We start from the raw sequence: 20,969 nt of genomic DNA, 5'->3' as shown, positions 1-20,969 counted from the left end.
AGGTGTGTCTTGAGACAGGACTGGAAGAGTGGGAGCGATTCTGAATCTCTAATGATTTGAGGAAGTGAGTTCCAGAGCCTGGGAGCTGCCCTGGAGAAGGCTCAGACACCAAAGCCGCGGAAGTTGGACCTAGGGGTAGAGAGAAGGAAGGCTGAGGTGGATCTGAGGGACAGGAGGTCGATGAGGTATGGAGGAGCCAGTTTTTGAAGGGCTTTATAAGTAAGAACCAGAATTTTGTAATTGTTCCAGTGGGAGATGGGTAGCCAGTGGAGGTCTTTTAGGACTAGGGTGATGTGGTGCCAGGATTTGGTTAAAGTTAAAAGTCGGCGGATGCGTTTTGGCCAGGTTGGAGTCTCTTGATACAGCTAGCACTGATGCCAGAGGAGTGAGTTGCAGTAATCAAGGCAGGAGGAGATGGAGGCATGGATCAGTATCAGCAGCAGGGCGTGTGAGAGAGGATCTTATTTTCGCCATGTTGTGAAGGTGGTAGAAGGACGATTTGACCATTTGGCGGATATGTGGCTCAAGGGAGAGGGTGGGATCAAGGATCATACCAATGTTGCATGCCTGGGAGGAAGGGGAGACAGTAGTGCCATCGATGGGGAGTGCAAGGTTGTTGATTTGTCTGAGAGTGGACTTGGAGCCAATGAAGAGTTCAGTTTTTTCACTGCTGAGTTTGAGATTGTGAGGGGATTTGGTGCTGGAGGTATATCTGGGTGTCATCAGCATAACAGTGGAAGTCCAAGTTGAAATGGCAGAGAATCTGAGCAAGAGGGAGGATGTAAATGATGAAAAGGAGTGGGCCAAGTACAGAACACCTTGTGTGACCGTGGATGGAACAGAGGAGTGGTTGTGAAGTGAGACCTGTTGGAGAGGTAGGACTGGAGCCAGCTGAGTACGGTGCCTTCAATACAGACATCTTTCAATCTGGTGAGCACGATGTTGTGGCTCACAGTATCAAAGGCTGCAGTCAGGTCGAGGAGGATGAGGATGTTAAGGGCTCCAGTATCAGCAGCGGTGAGGAGGTCATTAAGTACTTTAAGGAGTGCTGTGGAGTGGGCGAAAATGGGACTGGAGGGGTTCGAGTAGGTTGTTGGAGTGTAGGTAGGTTTGGATTTGTGTGGTGACAATGCGCTCCAGGGTTTTTGAGAGGAAGAGGAGGTTGGTCGGTAGTGGTTGAGGCAGGATAAACCAAGACCGGGTTTCTTGAGAATTGGGGTGACAGTGGCAGTTTTATAGGCAGAGGGGACAATTAGGAATTGAAAATGTTTGTGAGGTAGGGGCATAGGGCAGGGAGGCATTTCTTCAGCAGGGGGGTGGGGAGGGGATTTTGATGAGTTCAGAGATAGTGGTACGGACAACTGGAACAAACCTGGAGAGGCAGCAATCAAGGGGAGGGGTCGGAGTAGGTGCTGCTGAGTCAGACGCAGGGGACAGTGATTTATTAATAGCGGCAATTTTGTCTGCAAAAAAATTGGAGAAATGAGTTTCATTGTTCAGAAGTACAGTTGGAGAGGGCATCGGCATGGGGCTTGAGGAGGTTGTTTACAGTGGAGAAGAGGGTGTGGGAGTTACGGTTGGAATCATTAATGATGGTGGAAAAATAGGCAGATTTGGCGGTGGTGAGGGCATCTTTGTAGGCAGAGAGGTGGAGGTTGTGGGCTTCTTGATGTACAGTGAGATACACTACCGTTCAAAAGTTTGGGATCACCCAAACAATTTCGTGTTTTCCATGAAAAGTCACACTTATTCACCACCATATGTTGTGAAATGAATAGAAAATAGAGTCAAGACATTGACAAGGTTAGAAAAAATGATTTGTATTTGAAATAAGATTTTTTTTACATCAAACTTTGCTTTCGTCAAAGAATCCTCCATTTGCAGCAATTACAGCATTGCAGACCTTTGGCATTCTAGCTGTTAATTTGTTGAGGTAATCTGGAGAAATTGCACCCCACGCTTCCAGAAGCAGCTCCCACAAGTTGGATTGGTTGGATGGGCACTTCTTTGAGCAGATTGAGTTTCTGGAGCATCACATTTGTGGGGTCAATTAAACGCTCAAAATGGCCAGAAAAAGAGAACTTTCATCTGAAACTCGACAGTCTATTCTTGTTCTTAGAAATGAAGGCTATTCCATGCGAGAAATTGCTAAGAAATTGAAGATTTCCTACACCGGTGTGTACTACTCCCTTCAGAGGACAGCACAAACAGGCTCTAACAGGTACTATTTAATGAAGATGCCAGTTGGGGACCTGTGAGGCGTCTGTTTCTCAAACTAGAGACTCTAATGTACTTATCTTCTTGCTCAGTTGTGCAACGCGGCCTCCCACTTCTTTTTCTACTCTGGTTAGAGCCTGTTTGTGCTGTCCTCTGAAGGGAGTAGTACACACCGGTGTAGGAAATCTTCAATTTCTTAGCAATTTCTCGCATGGAATAGCCTTCATTTCTAAGAACAAGAATAGACTGTCGAGTTTCAGATGAAAGTTCTCTTTTTCTGGCCATTTTGAGCGTTTAATTGACCCCACAAATGTGATGCTCCAGAAACTCAATCTGCTCAAAGAAGTGCCCATCCAACCAATCCAACTTGTGGGAGCTGCTTCTGGAAGCGTGGGGTGCAATTTCTCCAGATTACCTCAACAAATTAACAGCTAGAATGCCAAAGGTCTGCAATGCTGTAATTGCTGCAAATGGAGGATTCTTTGACGAAAGCAAAGTTTGATGTAAAAAAAAATCTTATTTCAAATACAAATCATTATTTCTAACCTTGTCAATGTCTTGACTCTATTTTCTATTCATTTCACAACATATGGTGGTGAATAAGTGTGACTTTTCATGGAAAACACAAAATTGTTTGGGTGATCCCAAACTTTTGAACGGTAGTGTATGTTTTCTTGACGAGTCGTTCCAGTTCGTGGGCAGTCTGTTTCATTGTGCGGAGCTCAGGTGTCAACAGGTGTTGAAGGAGACTTTCTGTTTTGAGAGGGGCCATTGTGTTGAGAGAGGCAGACAGAGTGGTGTTGAGGTGATTGGTGAGCTCATCAGGTGAGGTAGAGGCTGGTTCCAGGGGGAGAGCAGATCAGAGAGTTGGAGGGGGTCAATAGATTTAGTATTGCGGAAGGTTATTTCTCCGAGGAGGTGTGGCCGAGGAGTTGGGGATGGAATAATGAACTGGATGAGATTATGGTCTGACAGAGGAAATGGGGATGAATGGATGTTGTGTACCGGTCGATTTACAGAGCAGACCAGGTCAAGGATATGGCCTTTGACATGGGTGGGGGAAGTGACGTGCTGGGTGAGGTTGAAATTGTCCAATAGAGTGATGAAATCTGATGCAAACTTACATGTGGGTAAATCAATATGGATGTTAAAATCACCAAGTAGTAGTAAGTGTGAGGAGAGAGATGAGGCTATTGTGAGGAGTTCAGACAGGAAAGATGGATTTGGTGTAGGTGGCTGGTAGATGAGAATGACAGCCATTGAGCAGGTTTTAAAGGTGAGGAATTCAAATGATGAGATGGTGGGGAGTGAGAGCTCAGTAGTCCTGAAATTCCGATTGAATAAAACAGCAAGACCACCTCCACGAAGGGAGGGACGGGGTCTGCAGATGTAGCCAAAACCAGGGGGGATGCTTCGTTGAGGGAGAAAAAGTCGCCAGGTTTCAGTGAGCAGGAGAAAGTCAAATGAATTATCAGTGATCGTTTCATGTTGGATAAGGGCTTTGTTATTTAGTGATCGGGTGTTACGGAGGGCAAGGTTGATGGAATGAGAGGGCAACGTAGTGGGGGCATGCTGGAGAGGTCTGAGGTTGTCCAGGTTAGTAGTGCGGGGGGTGCAGTGGGAACATAGGGTTTGGATGTGGGATATTGTATCGGGGTTAGTGGAAGGATGTAGATGACAGGAGTGTCTGGGGCCGCGATGAAGATAACGGCGGCAGCGGAGGATGCCAGTAGACAGAGCGGCGGTGCGTGCAATAGAGGATAGCCGGTAGTTTTTGTTGAGGGACAGGAGTTCATCAGGAGAGTAGTGTAAGGGTGGAGGAGGGAAGCTAATCAGGGGAGGAAATAAAAAGGGAACGCAGGGTATTCTATGTAGTCGTAATAAGGGGGGTAACGTAAGGAAAAACAGAAGAGGGCAGAGTGTTGGTTCCATGAGACGGGTGGGTCAATAATGTTGGAAACGTAAGAGGGATGGCGCAGAACACAGATGGGGTGAGGCTAGCTACTCACAATATTAAGGGGAGTGCCACCAGGGATGGTGATGTCCAGATTACGCTAGTCCCAGTTGATGATGGTCCAAAGAGGGATAGTGTCCACTGCCGAGGGGAAATGAAATAAATAATCCAGTGGGGGTTGGGGGACAGAGCCAGATCCGCAAGCTAGCATGCAGAACCAGGAGGTGAGAGCTCACATAAAGCTAACGTTAGCCGAGTGGTGGTTAGCCAGTTAGGCGGCTAGCATGGTGGGCCGAGAAAAAAACAAAAACAACAAGATGGTGGGAGAAGCGGCAGCCACACACGATGCCAGAAGTACTCTCCGACTTAAACAACAAAACAGAGATACAAAAGGCAAGGAAGACATAAACAAAACAGCAAATCTAGCCGACAGTGGCAAAGAGCATCTGCTCAGGCCGCCATCTTGGACAGGTCCAAACAAACATATATCCACACTAACATATATCCAAACTAACACATATCTCTAAATTAACACATATATCCACACTAACATATATACCTAAAGTAACACATATCTCAACTTAACACATATATCTAAACTAACACATGTAACGCTGTGCGTTTGGACCTAATCGCAGAGAAGAGGCAGAGGCAGTTGTTAAATAATAAGGCGATTTACTGGACTCCAGAAAACATATAATAACCAAAACCACTGCCAAACAGGGCAGGCAAAAATGCAAACACGAATTAACACAAAATACCAAACACGGGAAACACTCTCTCACACAGAGGAGGCTGGCGAGGGTTCAGGAGGCTGGCGAGGGTTCAGGAGAATGGCGAGGGTTCAGGAGACACGGGCATCCGCAGACTGACGCTAAGCTTTTCCAAGACTCGACAGCATATGTCTGCAAAGCACCCGGTCAAATATTCCCCAGCACAGGTGTACCTAATCACAGGCCAATCAAGGGCAGGTGCCACTCATACTGGCCGACAGGGAGCTGTCTCACCTGTTGGCTGCTGACCCTCTGGCCAGTGATCGTGTCAACACATATATCCACACTAATATATATACCTAAAGTAACACATATATCTCAACTAACACATATATCCAAACTAACACATGTATATCTAAAATAACACATACTATATCTAAACGAAACAACAAAAAAAAAATTACTGTCCAGGAAAACTGTCGGAACTGCCATTCTGCATGGATAGGGACGGATGTTACGTAAATACATTTTAGGATTAGGGGTTGATGACAATGACATATGACTGATAATCCAGATGTGCGAGCTGAGCTGATCACTGTTGAATCAACATCATTTAAGTAATTAATTGATTAAATAACTCAATGGTTTGGTCCCTAGGTGTGTGTATTCCATGCATTGAAGAAATGGCTGGGCCTGGGTCAGGTGGAAGACTACTTAAGTGTTTTGGAGTACCTGGTGTGGGTCTTTACTCCTCTGGCGATTGTCTTCATCGTGCCCTTTCTCATTGTGATCCTCCTCTACCTCTCCATACTCTTCCTTCACCTGTACAAGGTATGCAACATAGGGTGTGATGCAAAATGTAGGCAACTATGTTGGTTCCATATGTTCACAATGTGCTCTGCATGAACATCTCATCTACACTGATGAGACAATCGGCGTCATGCAAGAACACTGAATATGCACAAATCTTCTCTATTTACAGGTCAGAACTGTTAAAGAAATGTTGAGGCGTTTAACAATTTTCTCTTATTTTGAATCTGTATGTTAGATCCAAACCAAAAAAGCAGTAGTAGTAAACAACATCTTTTGAGTTTAAAACAAACATATTGGTTTGGGTCTACAATGATAGAACCTGGGTTAAAGGAATTTAGCATTTAAAGTAATGTTTTAAGTCATTAATTAATATTTGGTAAAACCTTTGACTTGCCTATGACTCACCCTTTGTGCTAGCGTGAGGCTAAAACATCTCAAGAAAAAGCTCCAAGTCAATCAAGAATGGTCATTTTTTCCACATTTCCATTGCGTAATACATCTTATTTAGTCCTTAGGGGTCTGTGATTTGTTAAAGACAACACCTTTTTCAGCTTGTTCCCACCTACTACACAAATCTGAACATCAGTGAAAGGGAGGTGGGATGATTGGGGGCATCAGGGAGTGCAACTCTGTGAAAGGCTGGCCCATGATGAGGGAATTCTGTACCGTGTTATTAGTTGGTGTCCTTTGGCCACATTTCTAAGTACCCTTCATCTATAACACACCTTTATGTATAAAACGACTTCTCAGGAACTATCTTGGTATAACTGAAGGATTCCAAGCATAAAACATGTTTATTGGCATAGATTATCAACTACGATACAAGTTTGACACTCACTTCATGGATATAGTTGACAGCACAGACTTAGAGACAGAGCTCTTTAGAAATACCTAACCTATGAGTACAAAACAACTTCACAAGACAGTCTTTTTTTTTTTTACTTTATTGCTCGTCATGTAAGTTAACAGGCAATTAATGCAAAACATAATCACCTTGAGGTTGGGCTTCACTTGACATACATGCATGTATAGATGACATAACATCATACATGGATAGAACACACACACACACATACCTGCATAAATTATACATCAAAACAATACAGTACAATACAATACAATACAATACAATACAATACAATACACGTTTCCTAACTAAGGTAGCTAATAACTGGTGTCCATCTCCTTATACAAATAGGCAGTTTAAGTTGTAGCTGGGCAGTCATGCATTCTATCATGTAGACATGTTTGACTTTTTGCAACCATTGAGTCATTGTGGGGGGTTAGGCTTCATCCGATTTATCGTAATTGGTTTTTTTTTTTGCAACCATCATCAAAATATGCAGTATATAGCACTGGTCTGTGGTAAACAAGTGCTTATGTGATAGAAACAATAGTGGGTCTCGGGTAATTTCTGTTTCCAGGATTTTCTCCATTTCTTCTTTGACGTTTTTCCAGAATGTCTGTGTTTTCAGGCAGTCCCAGAATATGTGAGTATGGTCTCTGACCATACCCGCAGTCTCCCCAGCATTTGTTGGTAAAATTGTTTTTAAAGACACAAGCGGTGAGTGGGGTCCTAAAGAACCTAATTTTTACCTTCCAGTCAAATTCTTTCCATAACTGGGTCCCAATCCCTTTAACTCAACTGGAGCATACGTCTCCCCAATCGTCATCGTCCACTATTGTATTCAACTCCAGTTCCCATTGTCCTTTGATATGTAGTGGTACCTAATGTGTCTAACACTAGCTTTTTGTATCTATGGGATTTTTTGTTTGTTTGTTAATACAGGGTGTTCAAACAGCTGTATGAAGTGGGTTTCTATATTTATTGGTTCTCTTTTAATAACATCTCTGTCTGTATTTTCTGTGATATAGTGTCTAATTCGTAAATATCTGTTAGGTCACTTGAGGGTAGAGCAAACTTGCCATGGAGTTGTGGAAAAGTTTTAAGTGTATTCCCATCAAACAGTTGGTTAATTGTCTTCAACCCACTTTCAGCCCATCTTTTATAAGCATTATCCCACATACAGTGCATCCGGAAAGTATTCACACCCCTTCACTTTCCCCACATTTTGTTATGTTACAGCCTTATTCCAAAATGGATTAAATTCCTTTTTTTTCTCATCAATCTACACACAATGTCCCATAATGACAAAGCGAAAAAGGTTTTGTAGAAATGTTTGCAAATTTATTAAAAATAAAAAACTGGAATATTGCATGTACATAAGTATTCACACCCTTTGCTATGACACTCAAAATTGAGCTCAGGTTCATCCTGTTTCCACTGATCATCCTTGAGATGATCAGTGGAAACAATCTTGGTTTCATCAGACCAGAGAAATACCCCAAATATAGGTGTGCCAAGCTTGTAGCTTCGTACCCAAGAAGACTTGAGGCTGTAATCAGACTTGTCCCGAAGCCACTCCTTCGTTGTCTTGGCTGTGTGCTTAGGGTTGTTGTCGTGTTGAAAGGTAAACCTTTGCCCCAGTCTGAGGTCCTGAGCGCTCTGGAGCAGGTTTTCATCAAGGATCTCCCTGTACTTTGCTCCATTCATCTTTCCCTCGATCCTGACTAGTTTCCCAGTTCCTGCCGCTGAAAAACATCCCCACAGCATGATGCTACCACCACCATGCTTCACTGTAGGGATGGTATTAGCAAGGTGATGAGAGGTGCCTGGTTTCCTCCAGATGTGACGTTTGACATGCAGGCCAAAGAGTTCAATCTTGGTTTCATGAGACCAGAGAATCTTGTTTCTCATGGTCTGAGAGTCATTTAGGTGCCTTCTGGCAAACTCCAAGCGGGCTGTCATGTGCATTTTACTGAGCAGAGGCTTCCGTCTGGCCACTCTAGCATAAAGGCCTGATTGGTGGAGTGCTGCAGAGATGGTTGTCCTTCTGGAAGGTTCTCCCTTCTCCACAGAGGAACGCTGGAGCTCTGTCAGAGCGACCGTCGGGTTCTTGTTCACCTCCCTGACCAAGGCCCTTCTCCCCCGATTGCTCAGTTTGGCTGGGCAGCCAGCTCTCGGAAGAGTCCTGGTGGATCCAAACTTCTTCCATTTACGAATGATGGAAGACCACTGTGCTCTTCGGGACCTTCAAAGCTGTAGAAATTTTTTTGTACCCTTCCCCAGATCTGTGCCTCGATACAATCCTGTCTCGGAGGTCCACAGACAATTCCTTTGACTTCATGGCTTGGTTTCTGCTCTGACATGCAATGTCAACAGTGGGACCTTATATAGACAGGTGTGTGCCTTTCCAAATCATGTCCAATCAATTGAATTTACTACAGTTGGACTCCAATCAAGATGTAGAAACATCTCAAGGATGATCAGTGGAAACAGGATGAACCTGAGCTCAATTTTGAGTGTCATAGCAAAGGGTGTGAATACTTATGTACATGCAATATTCCAGTTTTTTATTTTTAATAAATTTGCAAACATTTCTACAAAACCTTTTTCGCTTTGTCATTATGCGGTATTGTGTGTAGATTGATGAGAAAAAAAAAGGAATTTAATCCATTTTGGAATAAGGCTGTAACATAACAAAAATTGGGGAAAGTGAAGGGGTGTGAATACTTTCCGGATGCACTGTAGGTAAGAGTCTGTTCTAGAAAGGTCCAGTCAGCCCTGTCAAATGCTTTCTCAGCATCTAAGCTGAGATGCATTGATGGGGTGTTCCCCTTGGCTGCAACTGACTGTAAGTTCAAGGCTCTTCTGACATTATCAATTCACTGCCGGTTATTAATAAAACCTGTCTGATCTGGCTTTAGCGGTTTATTGATGTGTTTTTGTATTCTATTTGTTATATTGGAGGTCAACACTTTTAAATCCACACAGAGGAGACTTATTGGACCGTAGAACATGCATTATGTCGGGTCTTTTTTGTCCTTATGAATGACACTTATTACTGCGTCTGACCATCACCCAGGCGGATTCCCCTCTATTAGGGCATAGTTATAGACTCTGCATAGAACTGGGGTTAACTCTTCTACAAATGTTTTGTAGTGTTCTCCAGGAAAACCGTCTACCCCTGGAGATTTGTTATTTCTAAGTTTGAGAATACTCTCTTTGATTTCTTCTTCTTTAATAGGAGATGTCATCATATCAACCTCATCTGCTGTTAATAAGTCCAATATTTTCTGATTTTTTGATAGTTGATGCTCTGTCTCTAGATTCTTGATTTCCTTCTCCAATTCAACTTGTTGGGCTAGCCTTTCCTTTTTTAATCTTGAATAAATAACAATAATATTACCCCTCATCCCTACTTTAGCCCCTTCCCAGAGAATAGAGGGAGAGACCATGTCATTGTCATTAGAGGTAAGATATTCTGTGAAGTCTTTACGTTTTTCTTCTTGAATTTCATCATAATTTAACAATGAGACATTAAGTCTCCAGTATCTAAACTGTTTATTTGGCCCTATCTTTATTTTTAATGTGACAGGGGCATGGTCTGATATGGTAATTGGTTCTATATTACAGTCACTAGTCCTGTAGATGTCTGTTGTAGATATCAAAAACATATCTAGCCTAGAGTAACTGCCATGCACCTGTGACATGAAGGTGAAGTATTTTTCTCAAGGATGTAGGTGGCGCCAGATATCCACCAAGCCCAGTTCACCCATCATTGCTAACAGAGTAGTAGATTTTTTTTGGACAAGGAGCCTACTTCTGCTGGGAGCTTATCCATAGTTTGTCTCAAAATGCAATTGATGTCTCCACCTATCAAATAGTACCCTCTAATTTGTCTGCTAATAAAGATGCTATGTTTTTAAAGAAATCTTACAGTCTTCATTTGGGGCATATAAATTGAGCATTGTTATTTTAGTGCCTCCAATATTCCCTATTACTATCACATATCTACCCTTTTTGTCATCAATTGTTTTTTCATGGTTGAAATGGACTGTATGGGCTGCTATAGCTAGCTTGATAAACTAAACTAAAAGAGAAGAGCCTTATGGCTGACGTGTGTTCCACTTGTCTGTTTGGTCCAAGAGGGATTCTTCCTTTGCGTTTTAAATATTTATTCAAATTTGCTAATTAATTGCATCCATGAAATAATAACTTTTAACCTTACCTAATACACATATGCACAAAGCACAAATACATGTAGGCTATGCACGGTCAGAAAACCATGTGGCTCCACTCTTCCATCTAGGCTACTAGCAATTCCAATAAACTTCCACCGACTAGAGTGCGTTAACCTAGGAACTCTCTTCTCCAATTCTTAAAGTGACATACACCTATTTAAGACTACACAGCAAACTTAATACATACGAAAAGAAAGCTGTTACCTAAAGTACACAATGTGTAAAAAATAAGTACTTAAACTAATTATTCAAATTACTAATTAAAACATTAATTTATTAACCGTAAGGAGACATTTGGCTCCTACATTATCAGCCCCTAATAATTCTGACAATGCTAAAGCCTAGAACAATTAGCACATCCATAACAAATTCCATATCAAATTCCCTCAATACATAAAATGAACAGGCATTTGACAGGTCCATTTTCTGAGAGAGAGAAAGAGAGAGAGAGAGAGAGAGAGAGAGAGAGAGAGAGAGAGAGAGAGAGAGAGAGAGAGAGGGGTTTTCAGCACATGGCTCATCATGGAGGCTCAGTCTTTACCATCTGCCCATTCAAATTCCATGAGGAGACAGATCGTTGTGATGGGTCTGTCCAAGATGTTGGTCTTTGTCTTGATGCGAACTCTGCGAACAAGCCCCTTCTTGTCTGGAATTGCCTCAATGACTTTTCCCATAATCCATGAATTTCTTTGAGCACAGTCATCTGCCAGAAGAACCACATCTCCCTCTGCAAAGTTTATTGATGCTGTGGACCATCGTTGCCGCTCAGGAGTTGAGGTAGGTACTCTGTAATCCATCTCTTCCAAAACAAATCCGACATATATTGCACCTGCCTCCATCTACGCCGTGAGTAGAGATCATCCTTGTTGAATAATCCTGGTGGTAATGATGGTTTCACCTTCAGCAGCAGGAGATGATTGGGCGTCAGTGCCTCCAAGTCATTTGTGTCACTAGATGCCTTTATGATAGGTCGGCTGTTGGTGATCGACTCAACCTCACATGTGTGAAGGCTTTCTTCATCAAGGACTTGTTCTCTCACAATGGAATTCAGCATCTTTCTAACTGATCTTATTCACTGCTCCCACACTCCGCCATGATGAGAAGCTTTGGGATGGTTAAATGTCCATTTAATCCCATATTGATGAAACAAATGCTGAAATTTGGATTTGTTCTAGTCAGCAATGGCTGCCTTCAGCTCACAATTGGCCCCAACAAAGTTCATCCCATTATCTGAACGAATCTCTTTCACTTGTCCTCTCCTTGCTATGAAGCGCGGGACTGTGTTTATGCACGAGTCTGTGTCCTATCAAGAGGCAAGCTCAATGTGAACTTCGTGAACAGTTAAACAAGTGAATATAACACCATATCTCTGTGTGAGGCTTCTTCCACGTTTCACCTCTAATGGTCCGAAATAGTCCACCCCAACTCTGGTGAAGGGTGGATCATCTGGTATCAACCAATCTCATGGAAGATCAGCCATTAGTTGTTTCCCAACTGTTCCATGTAAGCGACGGCATGTAACACACTTTGAGAGAACCTTTCGAATGGCTGTGTTGGCACTAGTGATCCAAAATCTCTGCCGCAGTTCGGAGAGCATATGATTGTGGCGTCCACGTCCAGAATAGATTTTCCTCCATGTGGCCCCTGAGCTAAAATTAGTTGACACCCCGGCTCTAGACAGAATGACAGGCTACTTACAACTTGAATAGCTGTGCAACATAGCCTTCCACCAACTCGCAACAGACTATCTTGAAACACAGGGTTCAGATTATACAAGTGGCTACAGCGCTTCACATTCTGTCCCTTGAGTAGAGCTAAAATCTCATCAGAGAACTTCTCTTTTTGACAGAATTTGGTCACATCAAGCTCCGCTTCGTTGAGGTCTGCATGTATGCTTGAAGATTGCTTTAAAACGATCAATATCCCTTTGGATCAGCTGGACCTGTTGACCATTGGCTGCATGCAGCTCTTTACGTTTTCGACAGAGCCCCAAAAGTAAAGCTTTGAGCTTCAAGAACCAGGCCACACTTCGTCTCAGCTTCATCCACGATGAGAAATGGTTAATCAGTCTCTTGAATGGAGTCATGTTTTATTCTACCTTTATGGAATTTACCTTGACTCTTTTGATCTCCGGATCATCTGAACTGATTTCTGTATGGCTCACTGGAATCCTTGGCCAGTATTCAACTGGACCGCATGGAAAATCTGGACCGGATACCCAAGCTTTGTTGTTAATGAATTCTTCCACCTTTTGCCCTCTTGAGGTGCAGTCAGCTGGATTCTTATTGGTGGTGACATGTCTCCACTGTTCTACTTCAGAACCTGTCAGAATAGCTGAAACTCTGTTCACGACAAATGTACGGAAACGTGTGGTCTCATTCTGGAGATACCTGAGTACCACTGTACTGTCAGTCCAAAAGATCGACTCTGCAAGATCCAGCTGTAGCTCTCTTCTCAAAACACCATCCATTTTCACAGCTACTGTTGTTGCAGTCAGCTCCATATGGGGAATGGTAGGTTGCCTGAGAGGCACCACTCTGGATTTGCCCATCATAAATGCACAATGCATCTTGTTATCCATATTCGACAACAAAAGGTAACTGACTGATCCATATACGTCTTCACTTGCATTGGCAAAGTGATGTAATTGTGCAACTGCATGAACTCGAAAATGCTCCGGTTTGAGACATCTTGAAACTGAGAAGTGTTCCAAAGCTGGAAGGCCAGCTAACTAGTCAGACCATCGCTTCTTAATATGTTCAGGTAGGTCGTCATCCCATCCGATCTTCAGTCTGCGTAGGTCTTGCAGAATAGTCTTTGCTGGCAAAACCACTGGTGCCAGAATGCGTAATGGATCATAGGCTGAACCAACAATGGAAAGCAGTCCTCTTCTGGTAATAGGGTAATCTCTGATGGTGATCTTAAATTTAAATGTGTCTGACTCAACACACCAGATGAGACCAAGGGCTCTTCCCAGTGGAAGTTCATCCTAGTCCAGATCTAAGTTCTTCATCTCTCCTACCAGTTCAGACTTGGGAATGGAGTCGAGTACCTTCCGGCTGTTGCTTACCCATTTGTTGAGATGAAAACCCCCTTTGGCACAGATTTCGATCAGATCCTGACACATTGATATGGCTGCTTCATCTGTAGCAACAGATTTCAGGCAGTCATCCACGTAGAAATTCTGCAACACTGTCTCTACCACTTCAGCTTTTAACTGCCCTTTCTGGTCTTCAGCACACTTTCTCAGAGCAAAACTGGCACAGCTAGGTGAAGACGTAGCCTCAAACAAGTGTATAGTCATTTTGTGCTCAGTCAAGGTTTGGTTACAGTCACCACCTGTCCACCAAAGCAATCTGAGTAAATCAGAGTCGTAATGAGGCAGTCTAACCTGGTGGAACATTGCTTCCACATCTGCCATGATTGCAGTGGGTTCTTGTCTGAATCGGATTACAGCGCCAGTTAGACTACTGGTCAGGTCTGGACCTTGAAGAAGCTGCTCATTTAAGGATGTGCCCTGATAAAATGCAGCGCAGTCAAATACAACTCTCAGTTTCTGTTTCACTGGGTGGTATACTGCATGGTGCGGAATATAGCACATTTTCCCTTCCTTGTGTGTCAATTCTTCATTGACAACTGCACTGCATAGCCCTTTTGAATAAGTTGCTCCATGAAATATGTATTCTTGTTGAAAGCAGGCATTCCTGATGAACTTCCACTGTAAGTTGTGTGCTCGCTGTTCAGCTATATTGTGCTTATTTGGCATGTTGACAATTTTGCTCTTTAGAGGTAAATATATGGTGTAATGACCATCCACCAGTTTAGCTAATTCCTTGACCATGTCCATGAACTGATCTTCTCTGGACATCTCTACTTCATCATGTTTTCCTCCCTCAGGGAAATCCATCTTGAACTGTTGAAACCACAGGTTCTCGAAACAGGCCACATATACATGATTCACTGTTGTCTTAATCGGTTTTCTCATATCTGCATTGCAGATTTCCCTTAAGGGCCCATTCTCAGTCCAACCTAGTTTGATTCTTACAGCGTATGGTCCATTACCAACACTGCTCACCACTTCCCATGGCTCCATAGCTTTGGGTACATTTGCTACAATGAGCAGTCCAATGTCGGCCTCAATTTGAGGGAGATAGATTTATTTGAGGTAAAGCGAGAGAGCTGGCTGATATGATGGAAAGAAGAACGGTAGGCATACTATGGGTGCAAGAGACCAGGTGGAAGGGGAGTAAGGCCAGGAGCATAAGAGGTAGGTTCAAACTCTTCTACCATTGTGCGAATGGGAGGAGAAATGGGGTAGGTGTAATTCTGAAGGAAGAGTATGTCAAGAGCGTGCTGGAGGTGAAGAGAGTGTCAGACAGAGTGATGAGTATGAAGCTGGAAATTGAAGATGTATTGCTGAATGTTATCAGCACATATGCCCCGCAAGTTGGGTGTGAGATGGACAAGAAAGAAGAATTCTGGAGTGAGTTGGACGATGTGGTGGATAGGGTACCCAAGGAGGAGAGAGTGGTGATTGGAGCGGACTTCAATGGACATGTGGGTGGAGGGAACAGGGGTGATGATGAGGTGATGGGAAGGTATGGAGTCAAGGAGGGAAATGTGGAAGGAGAGATTGTGGTCGATTTTGCGAAAAGGATGGAAATGGCTGTGGTGAATACATATTTCAAGAAGAGGGAGGAACACAGGGTGACGTACAAGAGTGGAGGAAAGTGCACACAGGTGGACTATATCTTAAGTAGAAGGTGCGATCTAAAAGGGATTGGAGACTGCAAGGTGGTGACAGGGGAGAACTTAGCTAGGCAGCATCAGATAGTGGTCTGTAGGATGACTTTGGAGACCAAGAAGAGGAAGCGAGTGAGGACGCAGACGAAGATCAAATGATGGAAGTTGAAGAAGGAAGACTGTTGTGTGGAGTTCAGGCAGGAGTTAAGTCAGGTACTGGGTGGTAGGGAAGAGTTGCCAGAAAGCTGGGCAACCACTGCAGAAATAGTGAGGGAGACAGCTAGGAAGGTACTTGGTGTGTCATCAGGACAGAGGAAGGAAGACAAGGAGACTTGGTGGTGGAATGAGGAAGTACAGAAAAGCATACAGAGGAAGAGGTTGGCAAAGAAGAAGTGGGATAGCCAGAGGGATGAAGAAAGTAGACAGGAGTACAAAGAGATGCAGCGTAAAACAAAGAGAGAGGTGGCAAAGGCAAAGGAAAAGGCGTATGGTGAGTTGTATGAAAGGTTAGACACTAAGGAAGGAGAAAAGGACTTGTACCGATTGGCTAGACAGAGGGACCGAGCTGCGAAGGATGTGCAGAGATGGAAATGTGCTGACAAGCGAGGAGAGTGTGCTGAGAAGGTGGAAGGAGTACTTTGAGGGGCTGATGAATGAAGAAAATGAGAGAGAGAGAAGATTGGATGATGTAGGGATAGTGAATCAGGAAGTTCAGTGGATTAGCAAGGAGGAAGTGAGGGCAGCTATGAAGAGGATGACGAGTGGAAAGGCAGTTGGTCCTGATGACATACCTGTGGAGGCATGGAGATGTTTAGGAGAGATGGCAGTGGGTTTTTTTTTTAACTAGATTGTTTAACACAATCTTGGAAAGTGAGAGGATGCCTGAGAAGTGGAGAAGAAGCATACTGGTACCGATTTTCAAGAACAAGCACGATGTGCAGAACTGTAGCAGCTACAGAGGTATAAAGTTGATCAGCCACAGCAAGAAGATTTGGGAAAGAGTAATAGAAGCTAGTTGAAGAGGAGAGGTGACGATTAGCGAGCAGCAGTATGGTTTCATGCCATGAAAGAGCACCACAGATGCGATGTTTCCTTTGATTGAGAAGTATAGAGAAGGCCCGAAAGAGTTGCATTGTGTCTTTGTAGATTTAGAGAAAGCTTATGACAGGGTGCCGAGAGAGGAGGTGTGGTATTGTATGAGGAAGTCAGGGGTTGCAGAGAAGTATGTAGGAGTGGTGCAGGATATGTATGAGGGAAGTGTGACAATGGTGAAGTGTGCGGTTGGCACAGATAGGTTCAAGGTGGAGGTGGGATTACATCAAGGATTGGCTCTGAGCCCTTTCTTGTTTGCAATGGTGACGGACAGGTTGACGGACAAGATCAGGCAGGAGTCTCCATGGATGATGATGTTCGCGGATGACATTGTGATCTGTAGTGAGAGTAGGGTGCAGGTTGAGGAGAGCCTGGAGAGGTGGAGGTATGCACCGGAGAGAGGAATGAAAGTCAGTAGGAGCAAGATGGAATACATATGTGTGAATGAGAGGGAGGACAGTGGAATGGTGAGGATGCAAGGAGTGGAGGTGACGAAGGCATATGAGTTTGAATACTTGGGGTCAACTGTCCAAAGTAATGAGGAGTGCAGTAGAGAGGTGAAGAAGAGAGTGCAGGCAGGGTGGAGTGGGTGGAGAAGAGTGTCAGGAGTGATTTGTGACCGAAGGGTACCAGCAAGAGTTAAAGGGAAGATTTACAGGATGGTTGTGAGACCAGCTATGTTATATGGTTTGGAGACAGTGATACTGACGAAAAGACAAGAGGCAGAGCTGGAGGTAGCAGAGTTGAAAATGCTAAGATTTTCACTGGGAGTGACGAAGAAGGACAGGATTAGGAATGATTAATTAGAGGGACCGCTCAAATTGGACGGTTTGGAGACAAAGCAAGAGAGGCAAGATTGAGATGGCTTGGACATGTGTGGAGGAGAGATGCTGGGTATATTGGGAGAAGGATGCTGAATATGGAGCTGCCAGGAAAGAGGAAAAGAGGAAGGCCAAAGAGGAGGTTTATGGACGTGGTGAGGAAGGACATGCAGGTGGCTGGTGTGACAGAGGAAGACGCAGAAGACAGGAAGAAATGGAAATGGATGATCCACTGTGATGACCCCTAACGGGAGCAGCCAAAAGTAGTAGTAGTAGTAGATTTATTTGAGGTAAGACCACCTTCCAAGATCCTTCTGCTGGGATATGTTTTCTTTACCTACAGGTATTGACCTTTGTGTGAAGGCATCTGGAAGTTCAAGGATCTCGTCGCCTGACAAACTGCTGACCTCCAAGCCAGACACCATGTAAGTGCATACAGGTTTCTCTTTGTTCATGGTTCTCAGCAGTATGTTAGTCTTCCTTCCACTGAGCTTTAACGTATCCATCAGTGCCTCTGTACAGAATGTGGCAGAACTCCCTGGGTCCAGAGAAGAATAAGTTTGCACCACCACACTTCCCTTCTTGGCTTTGACTTGGACAGGAACTATTGTGAGTGTGCAGTCATCTTCTCCGGCCCCAGTAAACTCATAACCCTCAGACTCTGCACAGACAAATACACGCAACAGTGTTTGACCTTCACAGTTATCAGTCCTCTTCTTTGGCTCAGCAATCATGTCCCTTTTCTTAATATGCATTAGTGTGGGATGAGCTAAGGAACACACCTGACAGCTCACCTTTACTTTACAGGCTTTGCTCATGTGACTATGCTTCAGGCAGCTAAAACACAGTCCTTTGCCTCTCAAGAATTCCAACTTGTCTGTGTGGCTTGTCTTTTAGTTTACTACATGACTATGGTGTGTTCGCCCTTACAGAAGAGACATGTCCTCGTCGTAGGTGTGATGGGATTTATGTGTTCTGATTGCACTGCATCTTCCATTTGACGATCCAATGGCATAGCGCTTGTGGTGAACGACTTCTTAATTCCACTTCTTTTCTGTGCTCTATGATCGTCTTGTTTAGTTATGGATCCTTTAGCAGTTGTGCCGTCCTTTATATCGCCAAAGACAGGATGAAGTGCAATTTTGGCTTGTTTGTTTATGAACTCAACCAGATCTTTAAACCTGACTCTCTTGTTGCATTGCTCCTGTACAGTACACACCATACCTCTCTACCTTTCATGTAGCTTGTATGGAAGCTTTGCTACAATAGCCTTTAAGTTCACAACATTATCCAATTATTCCATGTAACTCACTTCAGTCATGGTATTACAGCATGCTGTTAGAAAGAGGGAAAAGGCATTTAAAGCTTCTCCATCCTCTGGCTTGATAGGTGTCCAGCTCAAGACCTTGTTCATGTAGGCTACAGCAATCTTGTACTCGTTCCCAAAATGCTCTTTGAGCAGCTTTTTAGACCTGCAAGAACTTAATCTGACTTCATATGAAGACATCTTTAGGTGGACCACTAGTGAACTGCTCTAAGAAGTAGAGATGGTCCTTATAGCTTTCGGTGCGGGATTCTACTCCATGCTCAAAGGCTCTTGCGAAAAGATTGCAGTCCCAAGCGAATCCTGATAATCCAAACGTAATTTCTTTTTCACTGCATTTACGTTAGCATCATCTTCCATTAGCCGCTCAAGCTCATTTGCCTGGTTGGTCGGTTAGCTGACCTAGCTTAGTTCTTCTAGACTGTGTTAACCTATGCAGTTTGTCCTCGACAGCCTTTTCCATCATTTTCACATTCCTCTTTTGCCGAGGTAGCTCCTCAAACCCATCTTCCATATTTACACGTTACTTTGAAACGTCTTCAAATTAAACAACGCTAGCGATAAGTTTTTTATTGCTTACCGTCCTGCCTTTCTTTTTACCGTCACTCGCCAGTGTTCGGGTAATCCTCGTCAGTGAGTTTCCCTGCTGGCCACAATGCCTTGAATCCGTCTCAATCTTCTTTTTCCACTTGGAGCAAGAGGTTTTCTGACAAAGATGTAAGGGCTGCTATAGCTATCCTGATAAACTAAACTAAATAAAAGAAAAGAGCCTTATGGCTGACGTGTGTTCCACTTGTCTGTTTGGTCCAAGAGTGATTCTTCCTTTCCGTTTTAAGTATTTATTTAAACTTGCTTGAAGACATATAGTGAAATAATGAATTGCATCCATGAAATAACTTTTAACCTGACCTAATACACGTATGCACAAAGCACGAATACATGTAGGCTATGCATGGTCAGAAAACCATGTGGCTCCACTCTTCCATCTGGGCTTCTAGCAATTCCACTAAACTTCCACTGACTAGAGCACTTTAACCCAGGATCACTCTTCTCCAGTTCTTAAAGTGATACTGACATCAAAATCTGAAAATTCCTATTGCTTACCTATATTCCGAGTTGGAATGTGGCCAAAACAGCGCATCTGCAGCCACTCGAGAGAGATCTGTGATTGACTGCAGATGGTGTCCAATGACAAATTGTGCCGGTGGATACGTAGACACCAGTCAATTTGTGCATATAGGGTGTGTCCATAGCGAGATGCTATAAAACCACGGAGAAGCCGTTCTTTCACCCCCACCTGGTAACTACTTGGCTCGAGTTTGTGCTATTTTGCTGAGACTTTATAATCCATCTTGCTACGACATATTGCTATCTATCTATATATCTCTATCTGTCTATCTTTCTGTATATCTATTTATCTAAATATCTATCATCTATCTAACATTTATTTGTATCATCATATTACTTACCAAGCTCTATTGCACTGCCATGTGGTAGGCCTACCACCATGACATGGTTTCCACCATGCTGTGGTTTCTACGGCAAGTGACGAGTGGTACTGAGCCCCATCCACACGAACACAGTAGCCAATAGCTTTGAATTCATAAAACCACACCTATTTTCGGTTATGATTCTATCTCCCAATGTTAAGAAGTGTGTTCAGAAAGGGCATGTCAGTCTCTCTTTAAAGTGACATGCACCTATTTAAGACTACACAGCAAACTTAATACATATGTCACGTATCTGGAAAAACCCAAAAGCAGACGGGACAACCAGGTAAGGGAAGAAATCAAGTCTTTATTGAAGTGGCCAATCCCAGGGGTAGAGCAGGAGTTGTCTCAGTGGCAGGTAGACTGGCAGGCTGAAGTCCTGAAGAGCAGAGAGCAAAAAATCAGACAGGCAGGCAAGAATGCAAAAACTATGACTATCAGAGATGCAGGCTAGGACTGGGACTGGACGTGCAATAACCTTTAGGCAACAAACCATGAATGGCTACATTCCAGCGAAGACTGGTCCACAGTGGAGGCTTCTTAAGGGTGAGGGCGATTGCTTGATGGCCAGCAGGTGTGCCGGGGTGAAGGAGGGGTCAGCAGGTGTCAAGGGAGATGGGGTGATTGCTTGATGGCCAGCAGGTGTGCCGGGGTGAAGGAGGGGTCAGCAGGTGTCAAGGGAGAGGGGGTGATTGCTTGATGGCCAGCAGGTGTGCC

The 20,969-nt window shown here is 43.8% G+C and overlaps 1 protein-coding gene across 3 annotated transcripts in view; it reads left to right on the top strand.

Moving 5' to 3' along the window:
- tmem68 (transmembrane protein 68) overlaps positions 1–20,969 on the top strand; it is a 151,093-nt gene that overhangs the window by 28,172 nt on the left and 101,952 nt on the right. For all 3 annotated transcript variants that reach the window (XM_056292926.1, XM_056292925.1, XM_056292927.1), the window contains exon 3: positions 5,542–5,715. In XM_056292926.1, coding sequence (XP_056148901.1) covers positions 5,542–5,715 — 174 coding nt within the window. The remainder of the gene's footprint in view (positions 1–5,541; positions 5,716–20,969) is intronic.

Source organism: Lampris incognitus, chromosome 14, assembly GCF_029633865.1.
Source record: "Lampris incognitus isolate fLamInc1 chromosome 14, fLamInc1.hap2, whole genome shotgun sequence".
Classification (NCBI taxonomy): Eukaryota; Metazoa; Chordata; class Actinopteri; order Lampriformes; family Lampridae; genus Lampris; species Lampris incognitus.
This window is presented reverse-complemented; position numbering and strand designations above follow the sequence as displayed.